Genomic DNA, 25,961 nt, shown 5'->3' with positions numbered 1-25,961 from the left:
AGGGCTTAATTTGACAGTGTTGCTCAAACATACCAGAAGTTTTGAGGGGCCCGGATCCCCAGCATCATGTGTTAGGTCCTTGTGGGGCCCGACCCTGGTGCACAAGGCCCTCCCTCAAAAGGAAAGCAATGTCCGTGTGCACCAGCATATAGCGCCATCTAGGGGTGCCTGGCATTAACTGCCTCATCATGAATATATAATTAAAGCAAGCTGCTTTTGTATTTAAAAAAGCACATTTAGCAGGGGTGGAGTGGGCCTGCACCCCTGGTTCTTCCTCTCCCATGGCGGCCCTCTGTTTGAAGAATATATATTTTTTATATATATATATATATATATATATATATATATATATATATATATATATATATATATATATATATATATATATATATATATATATAGGAATGCCCCAGGAAAATAAAGACTGAAGTGGGAGATATTAGTGTGGGAGGTGAATGAGAGAGTTGTCAACGCAAGAGTTGAATTTACCAGAGCTTGTGTATGGTTTAGGCCACGATCCCGTGAAACCACGGCCTGCGCCTTCATTGTCCGTCCTTAGCAGGACGCCTGGGCGGAGTACACGGAACTCCACGCAGGAACGCGGAGCGCGGAATGTTAAAAATCCGTAAGCTGTGCGCAATTTCAAGCCCAGGCCTACTTACATGCAGGGACATGCTGACATTCGGTGTCTCTAACAACCTCCCCTTGTTATTTCTAATGTCAGTCCTAATTTAAAACACGTTTTCTGACAAATAGCAAGGTTTAAAACAGATTATTGTGATATCACTTGTTAAAGGCCTTAGGACTCCGTTTCCCACTTAACCAAAGTGAGGATATCTTCCTTCTCTGCCGGCAATCCTACAAAGATTAGCTGGTCTTTTAAAATGCGATCAAATATGTATTTATTTTCAGCTGCAGATCTAATCATTTGCAAGATATGTGTTATTTGACATCTATCGGTTTGAATAATGTTTTAAAGTGCCTATAGAATACTGTGCATTAAATGTGAACTTTTACATGGGTCTAAATATCTTGCTATATCAGCCAGTGGTATCATTTGTGTTTATCAGCTGTGTTCAGGACAATAACAAATTAAACTAGGTTTTTCTGTCACACACATGGATGCCATGGACGACATATTTAGTACACACACAAAGTACTCTCCTTAAAAAAATTCCCATATTAAATCCTCATTAATAATTTTAAAAAAAACAGTGTTAATCCTAAAAATGCATAAAGAAGCTAAAGTGCGTGTTTGTTACACTGCTGAGTAGGACCCAGGCCTTTGGAATTCCTTAGGTGCAGCACCTTGATACGTGTGGGTTAAGAGCACATTATAAACCCCTTTCCATTCATTCATTCATTATTGTACCAGTGAAGCATTGAAGGGACTGAAGCGCCTGCCGGAGAGTTGTCCACGTGTTCCACTCACTGGAGGATCAAGGCCTGTACTGGAGCATGGCAGACTGCCAGGCATTATTGGCGCTCCCACGAGTTGCGATAAGCATGAAATGTAGTACCCTCAAATATCTGGAGTGGTCCATTATGCAAAGTCTGTACTTGGACTTTGGACTTGAAAACAGAAAACTTTAACTACAAAGCTCTCCTTTTACCATCTGGTTGCAGCCCTCACTGTAAACGTAACATCAAAAAGAGTAACACCATAAAGGGCTTTTGCTTTGCGGACATTGGTTTAGTTACATAAATTGATTCATGAATCTCACATTCCGGTACCAGGAGGGCAACCATTTCAATCTTCCATTTCTCAGCAGCAACATTGGACTGCTCCAGGCAGGTTCAGTGGAAGATGCTAGGGATAAGTAGGGCTCCTTCTTGGAACTTCATTTAGGGAGTCTTGGACTATAAGTGTGTGGTTGATTCATAAATAGTAATAATAATATACTTATATTAAGATTTTTTTGTAAGCAGTACTAATTAGAACGATTTATATGATGCTCATCACAAGTTGAGCAGTAGGAGTGAAAAAGAAAAAAAGGGTCTGAGTGAAAAGGAGTTAAAATTAGGAAAAAGTATGACACTAAAGGAATGCACCCCCCAAATACTCTAGTAACAGGACATAACTAGCCCCATTCACTTTCTCACTAAACTGAGTGACTTACTAGAGAAATAATGATGGAGCCAAATATACAGCATTTTCACTTTCCTTAGGTCAAGGGTAGTGGGAGGTGCTGTGTTGGGACATTGCTTGATTTAGAAGTTAGCCTATAGCAACTGGTCTCCAATGATGGATCTCTGATTGCGAAGGCATTGTAAAGTACTGGACAGGAAAGCATGCCTCTTAATGACGTCTGACTGTAGTACCTGTTTTGTTGTTAGATTTGTTCAGTGAGTGCTATAGCAACAGCGAGGACAGAGCTTTTGCCTTGATCGTTAGAAGGACCAAGTACTGGGGCAAATCCACATGTCTGCAGCTGGCCACCGAAGCAGATGCCAAATCATTCTTTGCACACGATGGGGTCCAGGTAAGCATTATGACACGTTTTCCTCAATTCAGAGCTTGAATGATCTGTGTACGATTTTACTTAAAAAATATACCAAGTGCTATTGTTCCAACTTTGTAAAAATGTGTTTTGCTGCATAAAGTATAGGGGATTTCGAACACTTTTAAATGTGCGTTCAAGACTATGGAGACCACGTAAACCACCCGACTTGATGAAAACCCTCCCCTCCTCCACCGTCTCAGAGAGAGGAGTACGGTTTGACGAATGTATGGAAGGCGAGGGAGTAGGACTAGGAGTAATGCCACTATCAGTAGTAATGGACTCATTTTGGTGAAGCTGTGCCAGTGTGCCTACCATTCCGACAGAACGCTTTCATCAAAAGTGACTTTCCAAGCGCCTGCCATGTCATGGCGGCTGGTCAATATCTTTTTTGTGGAGTTGCTTCTGGAATAGACAAAAGAATGAACCCTGACGTGCAGGGAGCATTCTTCCTCACTTGGGTGCCATTTGCCAAGCTCCGTACCGAGCAGGAAACATGTACATTAGAAAATGCACCCTAAATATGATGCGCCTTTCAGCGTACTGACCTGGCAGTCTGTGGCAGATGTGCTGGAGGGCATAGGAATCCGAAGGTGGACTCAGCTGTGGCGTCACTTTCGAAAACTTATTAGTTCCTCCACCTCTAACTGAGGTGATTAAACAGATTCAACAGATTCAGCTCCGCCCAACCCTGAATGAAAACCTAAGCCAGTTCTTTATTTGATTTCAATGTTCGTCATAAACGTGAATAATCCAATGATGACACATTTGCAGTACAGCAATGTTTTGCAGTCTTTACTTGAGCACCCTTGAACGCAGCATACATATTAGCAGATGCTAAACATTTCTGAGAAAAATCCTGCACATAGTGGAGCTGGTAGATGCAGTCTGATGGGATGATACAGACTCCCGCCTTAGCTTTTCCTATTGATCGATCAGATCAGGCAAGTTGTAGACGCAGTCACACTCGTGTGGTGCACTATGTATCTTTTCCTCTAACTCTGGATAAAGACAGACACGCCAAAGATGTATGTAGTAGTGGCTGCTCATAATCAACGCTACTATTGGTCGCACCCGGCTAACTAACACGAAGGCTGCTACCCATCCATTTTCCTAATACATGCATACAGAATGCTCCAGAATCCAAATCGATTTGGCATGTGATGCCCAACCTGTGGTTCATTGCTTATGATAAATGTCCTGGTGCACATGGAAATATCGATTAATATCTGTGCCCCAATAGGTGGGTCCTACACTGTCTCTCCACAGTTGTACAACATTGACATTTTCTTACATCAGCAAGCATTTAGATGACACATCAGTTGAAGCCATGGTTGATGCATCCCTACTAAAATCCTGCCACAGGGAACAGAGGAAGGGAGGAAATGTAGCCGGGTGCCATCTAGGCATGATGCTCTTTCAAGAGAGTCTTTTGTCGTGTAGTTACTATAAACCTATATAGGATCTGCGCGTTTAGACAACATACACTGCGGGATTGGTGTCCAGACTGATTCTTGACACCCCCACCGAGTATGTTTGCCTGTATACCAGCTAGTTCACAGTACCACGGTAAACCCCTCTTACCAAGGAGAGAATAGTTCTTGGCAACTATCAAACATGACAACTCTGTCCCATCATGAATCGTGGCAACAGTACAGTACTTTTTGCTCAGTCACTCGTGCTCACTTTGTCTTAGAGAAATACTCAAAATAAACGGTTGGGACATTTTTCAATAAGCATTTATTGAACCATCGTCATTCTAAGGTAAAATAGGTGTGCTGAAACAACCATAAGACAGAAACAGATATAAATGATCGTAAGTACCAACACAGTAAAAGGATGGTAGATTCCTACCATAGTACTAAAACAATGTATACAGGCAAGTATATAAAATACATGGCAGTAAAAAAAGGGGAACTCCTACGATGCAACCCTAACTAGATAGAAGTACCAAAGTGTACCTAGCATGTATGTAGGTGTATAGCCAAGAATCCCACTAGGATAAAGTCAACCCCATTACCTGAAGTGATAGATTGTAGGATCCCATCTTGGTCTCCAGATGGACACCCGGCTAGGGATGTCCGACCACTGCGAGCTGGAGTGTCTGCATGCGGTAACCTCAGTGTCTTGCATCAGTGTGTCAGCATGGAAGTCCTTTTCTCCTCTCCCGCCTCAGCAAAGATATGGTGTTTATATATCCAAAGCGGTACCCCCAGGGGATATACCTTGCTGTGTCATGTTGGACTAGGATGACAGAAGGAATTACCCTCATACATAGTTATTATGCAGGAGATGGTAGTCCTGCTGCGATTCAGATAAAACCCCATGTCATTTTAAGCATTACCATAACTAGGTAAAAGGTCAGTACTAAGAACTGTTATGTAGTGTAATGGCAGGGTAAATAGAGATGAAAGGTTTAGTTACTACCTTAGTCTATATTGGGGTACCTATATGAAACATAACACTTTGGGGTACTAAAATGCTGCTTAAAATGCTGCATTAGTGGCCAGCAAAGGTACATTACAAGGACTATGCTCCTTTTTGTTTGCTCAATAAATGTAGACACATTTGTAGGACATTACCAAGATTAGGCAGGAGTCTTTTTTGTGCTCAGAGACAGCACATATTGACCAGTCAGACCTCAGGAGGTTAAAAGTAACATACCTACAAAAGGGTATTTTGTGGTGGGGTGTGGCTATGAAACGTGCCTGGTAGGAGCATATTATAGATGCCCTCCAGATCCCTGACGTCCCTCAGACTAAATAATATTCATCATATTTTGAAAGCACCAGAGAACTATGTATTTCCTGGGGGTTCCATGAAACAAACCTTGCTCACTGTGATTGAGAAATGAGATCTAAAATCAAAGGCAGCAGAAGATGAACTGAATAACCAAGTGTCAGCAACACAAGGCGGGTATGTTGGTTCTGTTGTGGTAAATGAAAACACATTTTTTAAAAAGATGTTAAAATTTGAGGCGGGCTTTTCCAAAGGACTGGTGTTTATTCTTAATACAGTCTTGGTGATGAAGGGACGCATCTGTAGCTGGACTATGGAAAAGTACAGGAAGAAATGATGTCCAATATTGGGGAGTTGAAAGCATAACAGAGGTACTCACCTGAAAAGCTAGAGAACACTAAAACATGTCCAAAAAGAACAATTTCTCCATTAGAGGAATACCCAAGAACATTGAAGTACAATATCCATTTTAGGAAACGCTTTGATCATACCTTGCTGCAGGCACCCAACAACTCAGACATACTGTTGGATGAGATTTAAAGGATATTGTAAAAATGTCAGGAAAACGTTCGTTCAGTCAAAGCGAAGGACGAGAGCCTCAATGGAGAAATAAGGTGCGCATATATAATCTCCCTAGAATAGAAGATCACTACCCTTCTGGATGTAACACAAAATGCCCGCGGAAAATGTTTTACACAAGATTGACAATTTAATTCTCATAATAAGTAGTTGCATACAAAGGAAGCTTCCTATTAAAGCTCAAGATATATTCTAAATTTTAGACATGTCATCATCTCAGGATGAAGGCAACTCAAATCTGGGAATGCAGCAAGAAGTCAAGCTTCAAACGATTGAGATTCACAGTGGTCTAAACTAAGACTAATGGCTAGGGTAGGCTAGGTTATTCCATCACAAATGCTGCAGAATAACTTGTTTGCCAAACCCTCAGTTCTCCCGCCACATTTAGAAAAAGATTGACTGTAAGGTTTCTACTGAATGAGCCCCAATTGGATCGGCTGATGAAAAGCATATTCTGAAAGCCCGACAGAGTTGCGGTAGTTGGAGGAAGGACATTACACTGCCAGTCCTATTTAGGATGGACAGTGTAATGTATCTTTTTCTTTTCCTCATTGTAATAAAAAACCTGGCGTGAGGGACAGAAAAAAACATTAATGCCGTCCACACCCTGTGAGGAAACTCCCAGGTTGTTGGGGTCATTCATTTTTGGATTTTCAGAAACAAAATCCCGCTTTAGAAGTCTGAATTTGAAAAAAAAAATACATTGAACTATTTTAGTGGACATCCGCCAAAACCAATGGGGGCCGTTCACCCTAACCTTTTGTACCTTGAAAGGAACTGCCATCTTTACTGATAGGCAGGGGCAGCCTTAGGCATGTGCAAGCTGTGCACCTGCACAGGGCAACCAAACCCCAGGGGCCACCACGCCAATATATAACCTTAATGTAACAATCTTCTGAGGATGGATACATATTTGCGTGGCGGCCCCTGGTAGGGATTTGACGGCCTCCGGCTCTGGTCCACTTCCAAACACCCTGATCCCCCCCCCCCCTCTTCACTGGGCTCCACGCTCCGCCCCGCCCGAACCCCCTCTTGTGGGGCCCCTACCTACACTCCCTGCCCAGGGCCGCCATGAGCCTATAGCCGCCCCTTTGATAGGTCATTTATTTCTTGGCAGATGAGAAAGACAAACAAAGTAGAAATAGAAAATTAATCTGTTCCAAAGAGGGGTTATGATGAATCACAGTAACATTTTAAAGTTCATTAATTGGCTTGGTTTTTAATATTGATATTAAATAAGCCGATAATTGTATGGCTTGCTTATGATCCCTTTTAGAGGGGACCTGGCCTGGCTCTTTGGGCTTAACTCTCCCTATTGGAGCTGGACCAAAGTTGCTTTGAATTGGCTAATCTGTCTAGAGTGGCATAGTGGCCATGGCATGGAACTTCTTAAGAATGTCAACATGTGTGTTTCTTCTGCTGTAGATAATGATTTCTGAATTATTTCCAGGCCTTTCTGACAAAGATTTGGTGGGGAGACATGTCAAAAGATACCCGCATACTGAAGCTAATTTGTGGATTCTGGTGTCCATTGTTAATCTACACGAATTTAATAGTATTCAGGTATGAACACGTTTATATTTTTAATGAAAAATGAACCTTTTGAAATGCTAAACATGGGATTTAAGGTGGAAATGCGCATCTATGTATTGTAACTACCAAACCAAACCTGAATAGTATGAGGTGGGTTGCTTGGGTGGGTGAAAGAAATTGAAATTGTTGAAATGCATGGGACTGCAATCTAGAGTTACCTGTCTAAATTGTTCATTATGTGGGTGCCTACAAAGAGCCACAACAATATGTCTTTAGATTTAGATGTAATTATAAATAGATTGGTCAATGGGCCTTTATGCAAATATTAAGTGCCAGTGAATGCCCAGTGAAGCAACTTCTAAATGTAATGCTGCATGACTGGAAAAGAGCATGGCACAGTCTGGGGAAAACTTTGGGCCTGCTTTAGAGTCCGAAATACAGGTTACTACGTCACACATGTGACAGATATCACATCTGCCATATTACAAATGCAATTGAGTATAATGCACTTGTCTATACTACTATTATAAAGAGAGAACTGTGTCGTTTGAGCCAGGTAAACTCGAAAAGTACCCCACCAATCCAAACACCCAAGACATATTTGAAAACCTCAGGGCAAGCAGAAGGACATAGGCTGTATAAAAATAAAAAATATACGTTGTTTAAAATTTTTTGAAATAAAAATAAAGTAGTGCCTTGCATGTAGCGCCGGCCAGGACGTCTGCGTAATGACATCGGGAGCGCGGGGAGGAGCGGCGTTCAGGAGCAATAGGAAGAGCGGAGGACATGAGCGCGGGGAGGAGCGGCGGTCAAGTGGTGAGGAGCAGCGAGAAGCGGAGGAGCAGTGGAGCGGTAAAATCAGCAGCGCAGGGAGGAGCGACGGGTGAGGTAAGTGAAGCAGCCAAGAGCCACGGGTGCGCACCGAGAGACGGGCGGGAGCCATGAGTGCAAACAAGCCCAAAATGCTGCCCCCAGTCCCCTTCTGCCCTGGGCAACGCCGGCAGGTGAGGTAAGTGAAGCAGCCAAGAGCCGCGGGTGTGCACAGAGGGACGGGCGGGAGCCATGAGTGCACGCAAGCCTGAAATGCTGCCCCCAGCCCCCTTCTGCCCCAGGCAACGCTGGGGCGGGCTGCTAGTATATATATAAAACAGATATCAGTCATGTTTGAGACTAAGAAACCTATCTGTTGAACTCCAAATCAGACCCTTTTTGTCCTCTGTTCCAGCTCACATAATGGTAGAACTCATTGCACTTAATCCTCTTTCACAGTGAAATCCAGTGCTACACACTACAATCGAGAATTAACTGAAAGAACACCACTTATGCTGAAGCCATGGCAAATGGTTTTCTGCTAGCACATCCCCACGTGGCAGGTTCTTGTGTGTAGTTTTCACAGTGCAAGCGATAGGATGCAGTACGCCAAAGTCACATGTATTAGTGACTTTAATATGTAAAGTGCTTAATTTGACCCTGGGCCCAAAGTCTTCCAGCCGGTACTACACATATTGGGGGTGCTAAATACCAAGGCTGCAAAGTCTTGATTTAAAAAAAATAACTTTATTGGCATATAGGGATATCACATTGACAATGTAGAGCATATTTATAGCATAAGGATCTATAAGCTTCCCTTGTCCCTCCCACTCTGTCCCCGTGGATATAGATCACCATCATTGGGGACATAGACATTAATAGCATAAATATCCCAACCCTCAAGTGTCCCATGTGCAACAACATACCATCCCTACAGATCTACAACATGATTCAGATGGTTAAAAGGGACCCCTGGAGCCAATTAAATGAGTGTCCCTCAGGCAAACCCAGAATAGGAGGTTGCATAAATTTGTTGCTTCCAGCTCTTCCTCAGGCATGGGATGCAGTCGCCCCAGTTGTGCGATTCTTGCAGGAATTCCACAGCCACTCTATAGCGCTTCAGATAGGCAAACACGCTCCTACATTTCACAAAGGTGGTTATGCCTCAGACATTCTAAGAGATCAATTTGTTCATGGAACCAGCCATTCCTCATGTAACTTTGTCGTTCACACAGCACCGGCACGGAAAACCAGTCAGTGCTCCTGGCATGGCCATTTGGCACAGTAGCAGAACTAATATCCCAATTCAGAACAACAACTTATAAATCATACCCCACCCACAACTCCCCCATCCCCATGTGCAGTACCACCATCCCATCCGGTCCTCACTCAGACAAGTAGGGAGTCAGCAAATACTGCCCCATACATCACTGTCAATAAGAAAAAGAGCAGTTAAAGAAAACACCAAAACAATATTCCCTCATCCCTCCACTATGCAAATTTGTGCTTTGCAAGAGGTTAGATAGCCAGAAACAGCACACGTCTTGCACACTCCAGCTCCATTCTTGCGGCAATCCACCTCTAGGGGGTAAAGCCCTCCCAACAACATAGGTCACATATCTATGAGGGGGAATCCCCTTCTTTCCCCCACCTGTGCATACATAACAGTTTTGTTTTAGCATATACACAAAACTATGGAAAGTCTAACACATTATTTGTCATGTACACAGGCTTACTTTGCCTCCCCCTCAAACCATCTTAGTCTCCTCAGCCATCTTCTTCGTAGCATCCAGGATCTGGGTCCGATGGAGCCAGCCGAATCGCTCCAAAGTTCACCAAAGCTGGACCACAGCCTCAGACCGACGTGTTCTGTTTGTTCCCGGTCCACCAGCTGTTCCTGGGAGGCCACATCCGAATACAGGACCACATCAGTGGCTTGCAAAGTACCATGTGGACAAACCTGGATCCTCTATGATACCGCTTTAGTCTCTTGATTCATCCTCCAGCTCTGTTGTCTTTGGCCATGTCCGGACCGGCCCGATATTGCACGTTGAGCGGACGCTGTCTTGGACACCAGGTAGTTGCAGGAGTTTCCTCTAAGGTTAACCCAGTCATTGTCCACTTCAGCTGAAAAAAAGAAAAATACTTTTCCTTGGTGTTCAACCCTTAGTTTGACAGGGAAGAGGAGGCTGTATTTAAGATTAAGGTTCTGAAGATGCTCTTTTCACAGTTAGGAAGGTTTTCCTTTGATCTTTCAGCACCCTCCATGTGTAATCAGGCTAGATGGATATGGAATGACCCTCAAACAACAAAGGCCCCCTTATTCGAGTGGTTTATAGTATTGCATCTCTATCCCGGAAGCTGAACGGTTGTGCTATAATTGCTCGGGTGGTGCACCTAGTTTGGGCAGAAAAGCAAGAGCCCTCTACGCTCGTTCAGTAGTAAAGAATTTAGATAGCCTTTTGGGCGCCAGAGTGGTGGTTATCTAGTCTTCCAAGAAGAGTTCAGCAGATTGCCCCTCCACCTTCTTAAGGCATTCCACAAAGCGTACATTATTTCTGCAAGACCTTCCCTCAGAGTTCTCCATACTATCATCCTAGTGAATGGCCTGTTTTTGGAAACAAATAGCAGTATCGCAGAGGCTTTTGACCTCCCTCTCTAAGACACTCACATTTTGTTTTATAGTGGTCACACATTCTGATACCATGCGTAGATCAGCTTGCAATAGGGTAACATCGCTCAAAAGCCCAGGCTATTCCTCAAGCAAAAACCTTAGAGCCAATGCAACAGTTCCTCCCTATTTAAGTCGCTTCAGTGACTCACCCTCAGAAGACCATGGTCGGAGGTCTACTCACATATGAGTGTCTCCTGTTCTAGCCACCATGGGACTCCCTGAGCCTCCACCTTCATATCCTTTAGGGGTCCCCACTACTAAGGTCTACAGAGTTGACACCAGTTCCCCTTTATAGACTCTTCCACCACAGGAGAGGAGAGGTGGGGCCTCCACACTTGTCCTCCACCGCCCCCACCACCCAATGCAGTCTCCTCACCTCAAGCAAACCAGTGAAACACTGCCTTCATGTCCCAGCGATCTCCTACCAAGACTCAGAAGGATACGCTTAGGCCTCTACCCCGTCCCCATGGTCAGCCCCAGCTAGGCCTCCTCATTGTATGGCCCCACCCGGCCTCCACGCAGCAGGGCCCCCAGGCCAAGGACCATCGCCTATTCAGACCTCCTCTCTGTATGGCCCCACCCAGCCTCCATTCAGCAGGACCTCCCAGGACCTTCGCAAATCCGACCAGAGGCTGGAGGCAAACTCCTCTCCACCGCACAAGGAGATGCGCACACTTGTCACGGAGTCTGTACCTCGCCGGCAGGCCTTCTAGTCACCGACCTGCAGCACAGCTTGGGAAGGCGATCTGCTCCTCCTCCACCTCCAGTAGAATACCTCTCAGGCGAGTCAAGTAGGTCAGGTCCCCAGCTCTCTTACTGGACGCCTTCGGGGTTTTCAGTATGTATCGAAAACAGGCTGCGGACATCCCAAACCTCTGCATGGAAATTGGCACCTGTCCACTTCCTCAGGGCCGCGCTGATAGTGCTGTGGCCAAACCACTCCAGGTGGCAGGATAAGGCTTTGTAGTTCACCATGGGGCATTATCTCGTATTGCTATCCGGGAACAAATATGTAGCAGGAAAGCACAGGATATGGAAGGATGAGGACTGCGTCAGTGGGAGCACCGGCAGACACGTTTAGTCTGCCATCTTGCCTGGACACGCCCCTGGCTGCAAAGTATTGATACTGCCTCCTGCATCTTCTATTCACCATCCGACACTCCCTGCCGTTACCTCCCTCTTGCTGGTTCTGTTTCATTTCTGCTTTCTCCCGTTGTCCCTGTTTCTCTGCTTCTATCATCCTTTTACATTCTTTCTTTTGTGTTTTTCTCTCTCTCGCTCTGGGTGAAAGTCTAATAAGAAAACATAAGTTTCAATCCCCAAATATGAGTGCCGGTGGCCCCCACCGGCTATCACCGGTTCAATTAAGCACTGTCTAATTACACTCGTACTTGCAGTTAGAAATCAATTGAAGGAAAAAGGTATCGAAAGCCAATGCATGTACAGAAGTTCCTATTCTGTCCTTCTACTCTTCTGTCAAGGCCTGTTCCTGGAGCTGTCAACACAGCTGGCTGTGCAGCTAACAAAAACGGCCCTGGCAATCAGCATGCAATGGTATCTAGATTTTAGTTCAAGTAGAGTAGTTTCGGTATAACTCCCCCAGTAACTGGGCATGTTCAGTTATAACCTTCTGGCAGTGATGGCCACTTTTTTTCCCCTACAGAAAAGTCTTCAAATTCTTCAAGGTGCTCTTAAATTTAGGCTATGATATTTAAAATGGGTACAGAGTGGACAGTTTTGGAGCTGGAATCATATTTGATTTATTTGGTATTTGATATGTATACTTTTTTTTACTTGATCCATTATTAGATTGTCACCCATGTTTTCATAAATATCCCCTTTTCTCGTGGTGCCTACAGTATGTACTAACTACTTTTTTGTAAGGTACACATGTTTTACTGTGCATATAGTTGGCATAATCTGTTTTGGGTTGGCAAGGTATAGTATAAATGCATGCATAGTTTAACTATAGGGAGAATTAGATCACTGAAATCATTCCAGATAGCAGGGCACACTGTTGATTTGAATGCTATTGATGCATGTACCTGCTACTTACACTTACCGCATAGTAATCATGCTGTACAAATAAGTATAGACTGTTTTAGAACACGTTTGCTAGTCACAATTCTCACCATTATAATTTCATACCCTCTTGCTTCCACTCACATACAACAAATATATTTCTAAAGCCATGAATGTAAGGAAGGAAAATTATTATAGACATGTGTAATCTTTCGCATATACTATTCTGTGCAGGGTGGCATTGTGGCTACTTGGAGGAGTTGTGCTTTCCTTAGGCATTCAAGAAGGGGACTAAATAGACCTTCTTAATTTGTAGTCCACAACAGTTTCCAAGATGGGGGATATTGAAAGAGCCCATCTGATATACATGGGGGTGTAGGGAAAGGTGGCGTACTACGATAACAATACTTCAGGTACATTATTAAACTGATGACATGTTGTAGGCTGAACAATTTTGAAAGCAGCTTCTGGAGGTGGTCCTGGCTGTCAGAGAGTTTAGCCCAGTGCTCCAATCCATACAGTAGTCATGATAATGGACAATAAGATGAACAGAGTATCCATACACAAATAGAGTAGGACATAGAAAGTCCCTTGACTGCTCTATCTTCCAACCTCGGGTAAGGACAGAGGCCCATCTCCATGCTCTTTACGGCATACCAGGTGGATTGCCAATTCATATATAGATCATCTTTGCAGGTTAGTCAATACTTGGGGGTATGTCTTAGAGATTTAGACCATTGTAAATGGATTTCTTTGAAAAGGAAAAGGAACAGGAAGTAGTGTGTTGATAGTAATGGAGTTCTCTTTTCTTCATCATAGATTTTATGTCCTCTCACACCATTCCTACAGCCATAACCTTCCCTAAAATTATCCTCTCTGACTTCAGTATTTCATGCAATTTTTTAAATGAAAGGGTAATTTGAAAGCCTCTTATTGTTGTGAGAAGAAAAGCCTCCACAATGGTGTTCTTTATACAATAGGTTGACAAGGCAGGTTCTCAGTAGTTTTGGAGCAGTTCTTGTTCGAATTAATCATTTATAATATGGATAACCAATATTTTTTATATGATTGATCTGTTGATGATGAGTTTCCCAATGGTGTCAGGGGTAGGGATTCCCTAATGAGAAGCTCTGATTGCGCAATGTTTATATCCCAAGGAATTAATGTTAAGGATAATTTCAAAGTACGTGTAGCACTATCCTTTTTGGGCTGAGAAAATATATCTTAAGGTCCCATGAGCTGAGAAATGTCAATTTGCGAAAAGAACATTTGAAATAGCCATTGACAGCTTCATTCGATCCTATGGGTGTTATGAGAAAACAATATTGAACATGTCTTGGAGGTTGTCTTTACAAGCATTATTACGTTCCCATTATTTAATTTACTTTTTTTCTATAACTAGCTTTTCTGTATCCTCTTTACGTATACACAGCTTATCTTGTGATGTATCAGATTTTTTTACATTTTGTTTTCCAACACACTTTATTTTTTTTCTAAGTTATTCAATTCTCGAGCACACTATTGTGTTGCTTTTTACTACAGGACAGAGACTTGATCTCTATGTTTGTGCCTACTCAATGTTATTGGTATTGCAGTAGGAAATAGACTGTGGCTGAAGGACATGGATGTTGATTAATCCCTAAACAGTGCTGAAATCTTCTGCTGACCCGACACTGAACATTGCTAGTGGAGCTTTGGTGTGAGGTGTTGATGTGAGTTATGAAATCATAGCTAATTATCTGATAGGAGCTTGGTTAAACTATGAGAACATAATTCTAACCTATTAACCAGGGTTTGATTCAACATTTGTGCGGCAATGTGTATGGATTCTACAAACAGTGGTATTCCATAGGATGAAGATGTAGGTTTGAGCATGCAGAGGTTGATGTGTCTATCCAAAGAGTAAACTCCATTGATAAGGGAAGTTCGTTTGAGAGGCCTTTAGTTCGACTTACCGTACATACAATGGCAATAGCAAGTAACCAAGGCTTTTGTATGTAATGTACGTTTTTAGGGTATATGTGTGTGTAAACTTAGTTCACCTAATGAAAGTAAATTGTTACGCATGAACAGTAATACACTTTTCTTTATTTTTCCTTCTAGTGGAGAACACTCGAAAGGAGCACCCAATACGTTTGAAGAAATTGATAGCCTGGACACAGAAAAAGATTTGCTTTTCAGTAGTACAAGCAGGTGAGTAAGCATATATATCCAAAGCTGTAATACTGTCCCTGGAGTGGTAAAGGGCTTTTGTCATTTTACAGCTCGGTGTGGAGAGCACTGAGCTAATCCTTTGTTTAAAGGCTTTGCTGTAAAAACGGTACAAAAGGGGGGTGGTGGGGGTGGTGATGGACAGAGCATATGAATCAATCAAACACTCACACCCAGTCAAAAGATCTGGGTTTAATCCATCACCGTTCTTTAGCCCACTCTGCCACCCCAGTTCTGACATGGCTATATGAAAATCAGTCTGACCCTGTGCCTCATAGGAACAGTCCAGCCCGAACTGCCAGGCCATGTCTTCCCTGAACCGGAAACAAGCTTCCGAGGACCGGTTTCTGGCATTCCAGCCGTCTTCAGCCCGGCTTGCTTGAATCCAGTGGCAAAGTGAGCAAGGGACTCACGTCTGAGCATACCCTGCCACACTTATGGCAGCCAAAAGTGGTACAAAAGGGGGTGGCGATGGACTGAGCATCTGAATCAATCAAACACTCACACCCAGTCAAAAGATCTGGGTTTAATCCATCACCGTTCTTTAGCCCACTCTGCCACTCCAGTTCAGACATGGCTATAGGCAAATCAGTCTGACCCTGTGCCTCATGGGAACAGTCCAGCCCGAACTGCCAGGCCATGTCTTCCCTGGACTGGAAACAAGCTTCCGAGGACCGGTTTCTGGCATTCCAGCTGTCTTCAGCCCGGCTTGCTTGAATACAGTGGCAAAGTGAGCAAGGGACTCACGTCTGAGCATACCCTGCCACACTTATGGCGGCCAAAAGTGGTACAAAAGGGGGTGGTGATGGACGGAGCATCTGAATCAAACAAACGCTCACACCCAGTCAAAAGATCTGGGTTTAATCCATCACCGTTCTTTAGCCCACTTTGCCACCCCAGTTCAGACATGGCTATATGCAAATCAGTCTGACCCTGTGCCTCATGGGAACAGTCCAGCCCGAACTGCCAGGCCATGTCTTCCCTGGACTGGAAACAAGCTTCTGAGGACCGGTTTCTGGCATTCCAGTCGTCTTCAGCCCGACTTGCTTGAATCCAGTGGCAAAGTGAGCAAGGGACTCACGTCTGAGCATACCCTGCCACACTTATGGCGGCCAAAAGTGGTACAAAAGAGGGTGGTGATGGACGGAGCATCTGAATCAATCAAACACTCACACCCAGTCAAAATATCTGGGTTTAAACCATCACCATTCTTTAGCCCACTCTGCCACCCCAGTTCAGACATGGCTATATGCAAATCAGTCTGACCCTGTGCCTCATGGGAACAGATCTTTTGACTGGGTGTGAGTGTTTGATTGATTCAGATGCTCCATCCATCACCACCCCCTTTTGTACCGCTTGCTGTAAAAACGGCAAAATACTTTGTCCCTTTCTAACTCGGTGTGGGTGGCACTGTGCTAATCCTATAGTTAAAAACTTTGCTAGGAAAACACACATTCGAGAGGAGCAGATTTAGAGAGTCACTGATGTTGTAGGCTGCTCTGTTTGGGGAGCTGCTCTCCACCTACTCTTGGGAACTGCCCAGAGTTCCCTGGTTCCTTTTTTGTATCTATCTATCTATCTATCTATCTATCTATCTATCTATCTATCTATCTATCTATCTATCTATCTATCTATCTATCTATCTATCTATCTATCTATCTATCATCCATCCATCCATCCATCCATCCATCCATCCATCTATGACCACAGTACCCCAAAATTGACATGAAAAAACACATTACTATCTGACAGACTGCATGGAAACATTACTTAATGTGTGGATACAACTCTTCTAATGCTCATCAGGTCTCTTCAACGTGATTTTACGAGGCATTGCGTCACACGAGTCATTACTCATGACAACTTCCAGCAATTGTAATAAATAACGAATTACTTTATACAGGGAAACAGCTCTCCTACTAGTCACAAGGCTTCTTCAATACTATTTATCTTGTAACACCAACTTAACACTTTGTATCCATGTTTTGGTTACATATTTGTTTTCAAAGAAATACATATGCTAACAAACTGAAATAAACACAGTTAAATACCGAGTTCTAGTTCTTGCTCAAAAATGACAAACTACTAGAATTTGCCAGTTATGGTTACTTACACACACAACATATGCCATAACTTGTGCGACTAGCCCTGCTGTGCCCCTGTTTGCTCTTTTGTTTTGGTACCTTTTGCAAATTGGAGTTTTACGCAGAGCGTTTGAACCAAGTTATGGGATGTGCTGTACTCGTTGGCAAGTAAGATTAAGTGCAAGTGAGTCAGAGTGAGAAGCAGTAGGAAGAAGGGGAAGTGCACGTGAGAGTGAGTGAGAATGAGTGTAAGAGAGTGCAAGTGAGACTGAGTAAGTGTAAGAATGAGTTCAAGTGAGTGTGAGTGAAAAAGTGTGATTAAGAGTGTAAGTGAGTAAAACTGAATGAGACTGAGTGTGAATGAATGAGTGAAACTGAATGAGCAGGAATGACAGATAGAGTGAGTGCAGATGAGTGGGAGAGTGAGTCAGTGCAATCAAGTGGCAGTGAATGAATAAGTGGAAGAATAGTAAGAGTTAGTAGAATGAGTGAGTCAGTGTTAGTGAGTGAATGCAAGATGAGTGAGAATGTGATGTACCTATGAGTCTGTAATTGTTGCTGGCATCCTGAATGTAATTCTTGACATACATAGCCGCTCTGGGAAAAATGCTGATGCCAATGGAGCCATTTCTTAGCCGAACAGTACAATTGACCAAATATTGGCACTGACATATGTGAGGTAGTAGATGATACTGCAATACTAGAGGTAATGCTTGGTACTAGCGTAGTAATGGCAATTCTTGGCACTGAGATACTAGAGGTCATCTTGGTATATGGGACACACATGTCAAAATGCTGGTGCTGGCATCCTGTAAGTAATTTCATGTATAACCGCACAACTGACCACGTACTGGCACTGGCATACTAAAAGTAATACTTGGCACTGACAAACTAGAAATAATACTTGGTACTAGAATAGTAGAGGCAATACTTGGCACTTGCAGTGTTTATATGCGGTCCTGCTATGCTAGAGGTAATCTTGACATATGGGGCACCTATGGCAAAATGCTGGGATTAGCATACTGACAGTAATTCTTGGAACAACAGCCACCCCAGGCAAAATACTGACACACCAGACGTAATTCTTGGCATATGGTACACCTGTGAAAAAATGCTTAGGCTAACATATTGAAGACAGTTCATGGTACATGGGGCACCTGTGGCAAATTGTTGGTACAAACACGTAGAGGCTATTCTTGGCAAATGGAAGGAAACTATTACAATTGGAATGGAGCCCGTCATGTTAAATGATGGTCTTGATATAGTAAAGGTACTTTTTGTCAGAAATTTTGCCCATGGTCGATGGACAGCATCAAAGGAAAACCTCTGGCACTAGCATATTGTTTATATTTTTGCATAAGGGGCTACCCATAGCATATTAGGCACTCCTGCCAAAATGCTGGCCCTGGCACAATGAAGGTAATTATTGACATATGAGGGTGCCCATAGCATATACACAAAATGGGGTACATTCCTGGGGAGCCGTAGGGTTCACTGGTTTAGCACACCAGTAAAAGACTTGAATATTTAATGTCTGCTCCTTCAGAGATTATGTTGTTGAGTTAATTTATGTAAAATTGTGTTTTTAAATGCCCTATTTGACCACATTAATTCAAAATTTCCTTAGGGAGAACCCCAACCCTCCCTTAACCGTCGTAGAGTAATTTGGGCTTGCCATCTTTAGTCACTTGAATTTGGCCAATATTATGCTCCACCACTTCCAAAGATCACCAACCACCACTGGGGGAGGTTGGTACAGTGGAGAGGATGAAGGATGGAGAGAGGAGAGTGAGTGTGTGTGTATGCGTGTGTTGGGTGTGTGTTTTCATGCGTGTGTGAGTGTGTGCGCATGCATGTGTGCGTGCGTGTGTGTATGTGTGAAAGTGACTGTGGAAACATTAGGAAGTGGCCAATGCTGGAGTGCCCATAGGAGAGGTTAGAGACCCATTTTACAAGTTTACCAGCCGGGGAAAGCAAAAAGTACTGTATTTCAGCTGGTATTTGCAAAGATGGTTATTTTGCCACAGAAGGAAGTGCCTTAGGCCTAACGAATTTTTGCATGTGGTCTCAATAATCTTTGCACCATTGCCTGAAGAAAGATGTGATGACCTAATCTGAGTAGTCTGGAAGATAGTAGCACAATTTGATGAACTACTGAATCACCCACAACATAATTAAAATAATGCTGCAATTTCTTAAAATCTATTACATGGTGTTGCCCAAATGAGGCAAATAATAACTTTACCAATCTCATTATATTTTTAAAGGGATGAAAATAAAACAGGAAAGCAGAGACCATCTGAAAAAAACTTATGTGGACAATTTATACTTCCAAGATGGCAGAAGTTTTGGACCGCCCCTGTGACCGTATTTTTAGGAAACGTTATAATGTATTTTGCCTTTTTATTCCTGTTTGCTTTTGTCCTTTTGCTGGACTTCAAGCGTCCTCCACCAGAGGGGCCTTCTGTCAAGGAAGTTATCCTTTACTTTTGGGTGTTCACATTAGTCCTGGAAGAAATACGCCAGGTGAGTTCTTTTCACATATTGTATGTTTATTCTTTCTTTAAATATCAACAAGGAGCATGGATAGAAAGAACAAGAAGCAAACTATAAGCATTTTTAATACGAAAAGAAATTCAGATACAGATTAGTTTCTGTCAGTACTCAGGGTCCATAGAAACCGGTATCATCAGTGTTCTGAGGCACCACTTTAGAAAGTTCTGCTGTAGCCATCTACAATAGCAATATTGAAAACAGTATTTCACTTTAATATTTACTCTTCTACAGTTTTAATTATGGCCTTAATAACAAAAACCTTAAAAAATAATTAATGGAGGAACAGAACATATGTACAAGGTATTTCAGATTTGATAAATATACTATCTTACTCCTTTTTTCTCTGTATAGTAGAACTCCATAGTTTGTGCTTGTCGTTGCTGGTGTATACAAAAAACAAAGTCTACACTGGAAAATATTTCACATTGCAAATTCAGAAACAGATTTAATCATAAGGAGAAATGGAAATTAGGGTCTCCCTTGTTTCCATTCCTCCTTATGATTAAATCTGTTTCTGAATCTGCCATGTGAAATATTTTCCAGTTGAGACTTTGTTTTTTCGATACATACTGACTGTACCCGGGTCTCTACTGGGTTAACGGGTTTACTCCTGTCTTTATGTTTCTATGGTCATTGCTGGTGGGAACTAGAACTTATTTTACATCATTACACTTTAACCCATAAAATAATAGAGAAAAGCAGAAATGGGTGAAAGGATGGAGTGAAAGCTATGGAACTAGTTAAAAAGAGCAAAGGTATGCCTGCTCCTTCCTCTCCATCTGGAACGCCTCTCTTCACCATGGCTTCTTCCCTACCACCTGGAAGGAGGCCTTGGTGATTCCTATCCTAAAAAAGGCGGATGCCGATCCCACTGTTTTCGCCGATTACCGCCCCATCTCCCTTCTCCCCAAACCCGCAAAGGTCCTGGAAAAAGCTGTGCAGTTGCAACTCACGGAATATCTGGAAAACCACTCTCTACTGCACGACTCACAATCCGGATTTAGAGCTGGATTCAGCACTGAGACGGCATTGTTGGAAGTATCGGAAACTATTCGGGAATGCGTGGACAGGGGCGAGGAGGCCATGCTGGTCCTCCTCGACCTGTCCGCAGCTTTCGATCCGGTCTCCCACCCCATCCTCCTTGACCGACTCAAACAGATAGGCATTGGCGGCACTGCCTTCAGCTGGATCAAGTCCTTCCTTTCGGGAAGAAGTCAGAGGGTACTGCTGCGCCCTTTTAAATCGGAGGAAAAACCCCTGTCATGCGGTGTGCCACAGGGCTCCGCCCTCAGCCCCCTGTTCTTTAACGTCTATCTTGCTCCACTGGCCGACGTTGTGGAGTCCTACGGAGTCAGGGTGGTCTCCTATGCTGACGATACTCAGCTGGTGTTTTCCTTCAGAGACCACTCGGACTCCGCATTCACCAACTTCCGCCAGTGCCTCAACAACATCAGTGTCTGGATGACTGATAACCATCTCAGAATAAATGCAGACAAGACGGAGGTGCTGTTTTTCAATCAGAAAGATCCCATCCCCTCCTCTTGGTGGTGGCCCACGGCACTTGATCCCGCTCCCTCTCCCGTTCACTCTGCTCGTAACCTGGGTTTTCAGTTCGACGACTCCCTCTCATGCAAAACTCAGGTCAATAAAGTGACATCTGCCTGCTTCCTGAAGTTGCGCATGATCAAAAAAATACTCCCCTATCTCCCCCTGGATTCCCGCCGTACAGTTACCCAAGCCCTCATCACGTCCCACCTGGACTATGCTAACAGCCTCTATGCTGGTGCCCCCCAGTATCTGTTAGACCGGCTTCAGATTGTCCAGAATGCGTCGGCCAGATTGATTGGTAATATTCCCTACCGTCAATCAGTATCCGCGTATCGTAAGGAACTTCACTGGCTACCAGTGGCCAGCCGTATCCAGTTCAAGATCCTCACCCTTACCTACCGAGCCGTCAACGACCTCGGACCCAACTACCTGAAAAAACGTGTCTCTATATCTCGCTCCATCAGATCCTTGAGATCCAATGACCTCCGCCTCCTGATCTCTCCCCGTTTCAGACTATCTAGAATGGGTGGTAGAGGGTTCAGTGTCATTGCGGCAAAACTGTGGAACGCTCTGCCAATCGATCTGAGATTCTGTCCCTCCGAATCCATCTTCCGAGCCAAACTCAAAACCTGGCTCTTCTCTGGACTCTGATTTTACCCTGCTGTTCTCCATGCTCTATGCTCCTCCTTCTCCCCTGGAGGCTCAGGTTCTAGCGCCGGGACACCCCTTCGGGGGTAGCTGTGCGCTCTATAAACCACATAAAATAAATGCATAAACAAGTATTGGCAGACCTAATAAATCTTGCCTTTTTGACTCAGCCAATGGCTTTTGGCGATGTATGCAAAACATGTGTGGTGATGCGACACGTGCATGCGCATAATTTCATTCAGTAGGCACATGCATGTGTGATGAAAAATGTGCGCACATGCGTCACCATGTATGCATGTGCCTACTATTTTTTGTGAGCAACAATTTCTTTATTTTTCACTTGCTAATCCGAGATGCCACTTGGAGTGATAAACAAAAACTTTTCAAAGACAGGGCCGATTGGTACAAATGGTAGCTGCCAGACCCTTCATTATACCATTTATATACCCATAACTATATCCATATATATATATTTACTGAAAAAAACAAAGGTTACAGGGACATTATAGTTAGGATCAGATTTCACACATACAAAACCATAGAAATTCAGCAGTTATGGTTACCTGACCTAAGTACAAATTACACCACCACAATGCACTGCTTATGCCCTCACATATTACATCACTCATGACATGGTCTGGGGCATCACTGATGATATCTCAAATGACATCACTGATGACATCATCCAGTGCGTGTAAGTGTTTTGTAAAGATATCTGAGTATTAAAGATAGATACTGAGCTATTGCATATGTTACATTACTATTCTTTCTGTACTACTATGAGTGATACTATTTCTAATATATGTCATCTGAGTGGCTGTGTGACTGTCTGTATCAGTGTGTGAGTGGGTACATGAGTGGCTGTATGGCTATATCAGTGAGTGTGTGAGTGGCTGTATGGGTCTGTGAATGGGGTTGTGAGTGGTTTTCTGGGTGTGTGAGTGGCTGTGTGAATGGTTGTATGGGTGTGTGACTGGATGTATACGTGGATGTATGGGTGTGGGAGTCGGTGTGTGAGTGGCTGTATGGGTGTGTGAGAACTTGTATGGAAGTGTGAGTAGGTGAGTAGCTATATGGGTGTGTGAGTGGTTGCATGAGTGTGTGGGGGGTTTTATGGGTATGCGAGTGGGTGTGTGAGTGGTTATGTGAGTGGTTTTGTGGGTGTGTGAGTCATTGTGTAGATTTGTGAGTGGTTTTGTGTGTGTGTATGGGGGCATGAGTGGTTTTGTGTGTGAGCCAGCAGGTACCACGGGGCATTAAAGCACCCCTGTGGTTCCCAACGCTGCACACTGAGTGTCCTGGTTGAGGCCAGGGTACCAGAATCAAGCAACCCCGCTTCGGAGGTTGGGGATCCCAGACCCAAAATCGTTGTGGGAAGGGGGACGCATGGCCCCCCTTTCCTCATGCATGCAGTATAGTGATCCCAATAAAGGTTTTGAGAAGGATTTCTCCTGTCTCATCTCCTTTGTAAAACCAAGGGGTAGTGGACTCAGAAGTTAGGTTTATTTCTTGTTTTAGAGTAGCAATACTATCAAAGCCTGATATAAGGATTCATTGAATTGGGGACCTTTTGGTAAGCTGTCCATCATCCTGGCAAAAGGCATGAAGACATGTGCATACTATTAAGGTGAATGGGGCGGGGCCAAACAGGCGAGGCTTCCAGGTTATTGTGCACATTTTCATATTCATAATAATTTAACAAAACATGGACTCTGCTCTCACCAGGAGGGGGCAAGAAAGAACCCACTCGTCACAGTCACTAAAGATTGCACGCTAATAGATGAAGCTGCATGCATGAGGCAGGTGGGCCATGCGTCCTCCTTCCCAGGCGGATTTTGGCCCCCGGAACACCATCCCCGAGGTAGGATTATTGATGCTGAGTGCCCTGGCCCCACCCAGAGCACCCAGTGTGCAGTGTTGGGGGCTGCAGGGGAAGCCTTAATGCCCCTGTTGTTCCTACTGGCTCCCTGCCTCCAGCAGTGGACAGGAAAACAGATGAAAAGTCTGCTCCTGTTGGGGGGGTGCCATTTTCCTGCTCCCGCCTGCAGGGAGTGGACTTACTGTTTGCGGGCGACACCCCTAGCACATAGGGAGCTGGCCCAGGGGGGTTGCTGTCTCTAGGGCCTTTAATAATTCCAGGAGAGGGGCCATTGTGGCTCCCCTCATTTATTATTTTAGGGCCTGACCTAGGTAGGTGGTGGCCCCTCTGACATAAAACACCCTGTGAGGGAGGCCACATGGCCCTCCTCCCCTTTCAAAAGATGGCCAAGCCCCAGGGAGGTTGTGGTCTCCGGGCCATAAATGGCCTGGGGGGGTGCATGGCCCCCTCCCCCTTTATGTTCAATCAGCCTTGCCCCGGGAGGTGTCGGTCCCCAGGGCTGTAAAAGGCCTACAGCAAGGGGGCCCGGGAATTGGGTCTGCGTGCCCCCCTTTATAATAAGACCAGACTCCAGGAGATAGTGTCCTCTGTGTTGAAATTGGGGGCTGCATGCCCCCCTATCACATAATTAAATAAATGGGCCCTGAGGAATGGAGTCCCAGGGGACAAAATCAGCCCAGGGAGGAGGGCCCCATACACTCCTAAAAAATGGTGGCAGGGCACAGGGTATGGGTTTCCCTGGGCCCAAATTGGCCTGGGGAGTGGGCCTCAATGCCCCCACCCAGGTTTCAGGGTCATTATAGTTTGGTAATAAAATGTAATAAACCTTAAAAATTCACAAAAAAACATAGGTTACAGGGACGTTATGGTTAGCTTCAAAATCATAGAAATTCAACAGTTGTAGTTATATTAAGTGCTGTAAGGTAACTATAACTTGTGCCCTCGCCATGCTCTGCTAATTCCCCACATATTACATCATTCATTACATCTTCTATGACATCAATGATAATATCAGTGCAACATTTGCTGTGAACTTATTAATGAGAAAACTGTGCATGAAGGGGGTGTGAGTTATGGTTACCTTGGGGCACGATATATAGATATCTGGATGGATGGGTTTGAGGGACTATTGCCTGAGTCACTCAAACCCACTTTAAAAAAATAGAGCATTCTGATTGGCCCAGGGTCCTTTTTTCCCTTAGACCAATTTGTTCCCACAGGAGTAAGACTCATGCTGGAGTCAGTACTCAGATTGGCTGCCAGCTACTTGAGAAAAATGTTGCTGGCAGCCATTACAAGACTCAGGGGCTTAGTCCCCTGTCCTGATGTTAAAAAAAAATTACATAAGTGGGGAGGGGAGGGATACCTTGCCCCCCTATTATCCATCAGGCTGACCCAGAAAGACCCTCTCCCTGGGGCCAAAATAAAAAAATCTGCATCTTTTGCATTAATCCTATGTGATTCCCGTAGGAAGGGGGCTCGCGAAGACGCTTCCCGAGCATTTATAGGCCAAGGATTGCCCACCCCTAGGGCTTAAAGGTTGAGGTGGCTGCATGACCCCTCTCTCTAAGCCTTCAAAGGACCGAGGACCACATCCCCAGAATCGATTAAGTTATTAAGGAAGGTGGTCCACCCGCCTTCCCTCTCTGAGCTTTCTGTGGCCCTGGGGAGCCCATCCTTAAGGCCAACTCACTTGCTGTGTCCCGGGAAACCCATCCCCGGGACACAGCGATTTGTGGCAGGGAAACCTGTTTTGCTCCCTCCTGGTGGTAGCATTTTCAAAACTCCTGCCAAACGGGAGCAAACACTGATTCTGCTCCCAGCGGGCAGGAGCTTTGAAAATGCTGCCTCCAGCTGGGAACAGACTTTTGATCTGTTTCCCTGCCCTCACTGATGCAGGCAGGGAAACAGATCAAGAGATTGCTCCTGCCAGAGAGAGCAGTTTAAATAGCTGCTCCCTCCAGGCGGGAGCAATGCCGGCATCCAAAGCATGCAGGGATCTGGCTGGGGCTACAGGGGCCCTGGGGCTCCCCCTGTGGCTCCCAATAAGGTGCCTGATGGGTCCCCTAGGTGGACACCAGGGCATCCACTCACATCGAATGTAGGCTTCGGGGCACCGAGGGCCAGAAAAGGCTAGGGTGGGGGGCCGTACAGGTAATGACTGGTGTCCAGTATTT

The 25,961-nt window shown here is 44.4% G+C and overlaps 1 protein-coding gene across 1 annotated transcript in view; it reads left to right on the top strand.

Moving 5' to 3' along the window:
• The window catches only part of TRPM5 (transient receptor potential cation channel subfamily M member 5), a 545,198-nt gene that overhangs the window by 211,469 nt on the left and 307,768 nt on the right, over positions 1 to 25,961 (top strand). Inside the window, exons 12-15 of the mRNA XM_086956260.1 lie at positions 2,338 to 2,483; positions 7,270 to 7,382; positions 14,962 to 15,051; positions 19,421 to 19,679. Coding sequence (XP_086812386.1) covers positions 2,338 to 2,483; positions 7,270 to 7,382; positions 14,962 to 15,051; positions 19,421 to 19,679 — 608 coding nt within the window. The remainder of the gene's footprint in view (positions 1 to 2,337; positions 2,484 to 7,269; positions 7,383 to 14,961; positions 15,052 to 19,420; positions 19,680 to 25,961) is intronic.

Source organism: Lissotriton vulgaris, chromosome 2_1 (assembly GCF_964263255.1).
Source record: "Lissotriton vulgaris chromosome 2_1, aLisVul1.2, whole genome shotgun sequence".
Lineage (NCBI taxonomy): Eukaryota > Metazoa > Chordata > Amphibia > Caudata > Salamandridae > Lissotriton > Lissotriton vulgaris.
Note: the sequence above shows the minus strand (reverse complement) of the source record. Positions and strands in the feature narration are given on the sequence as shown.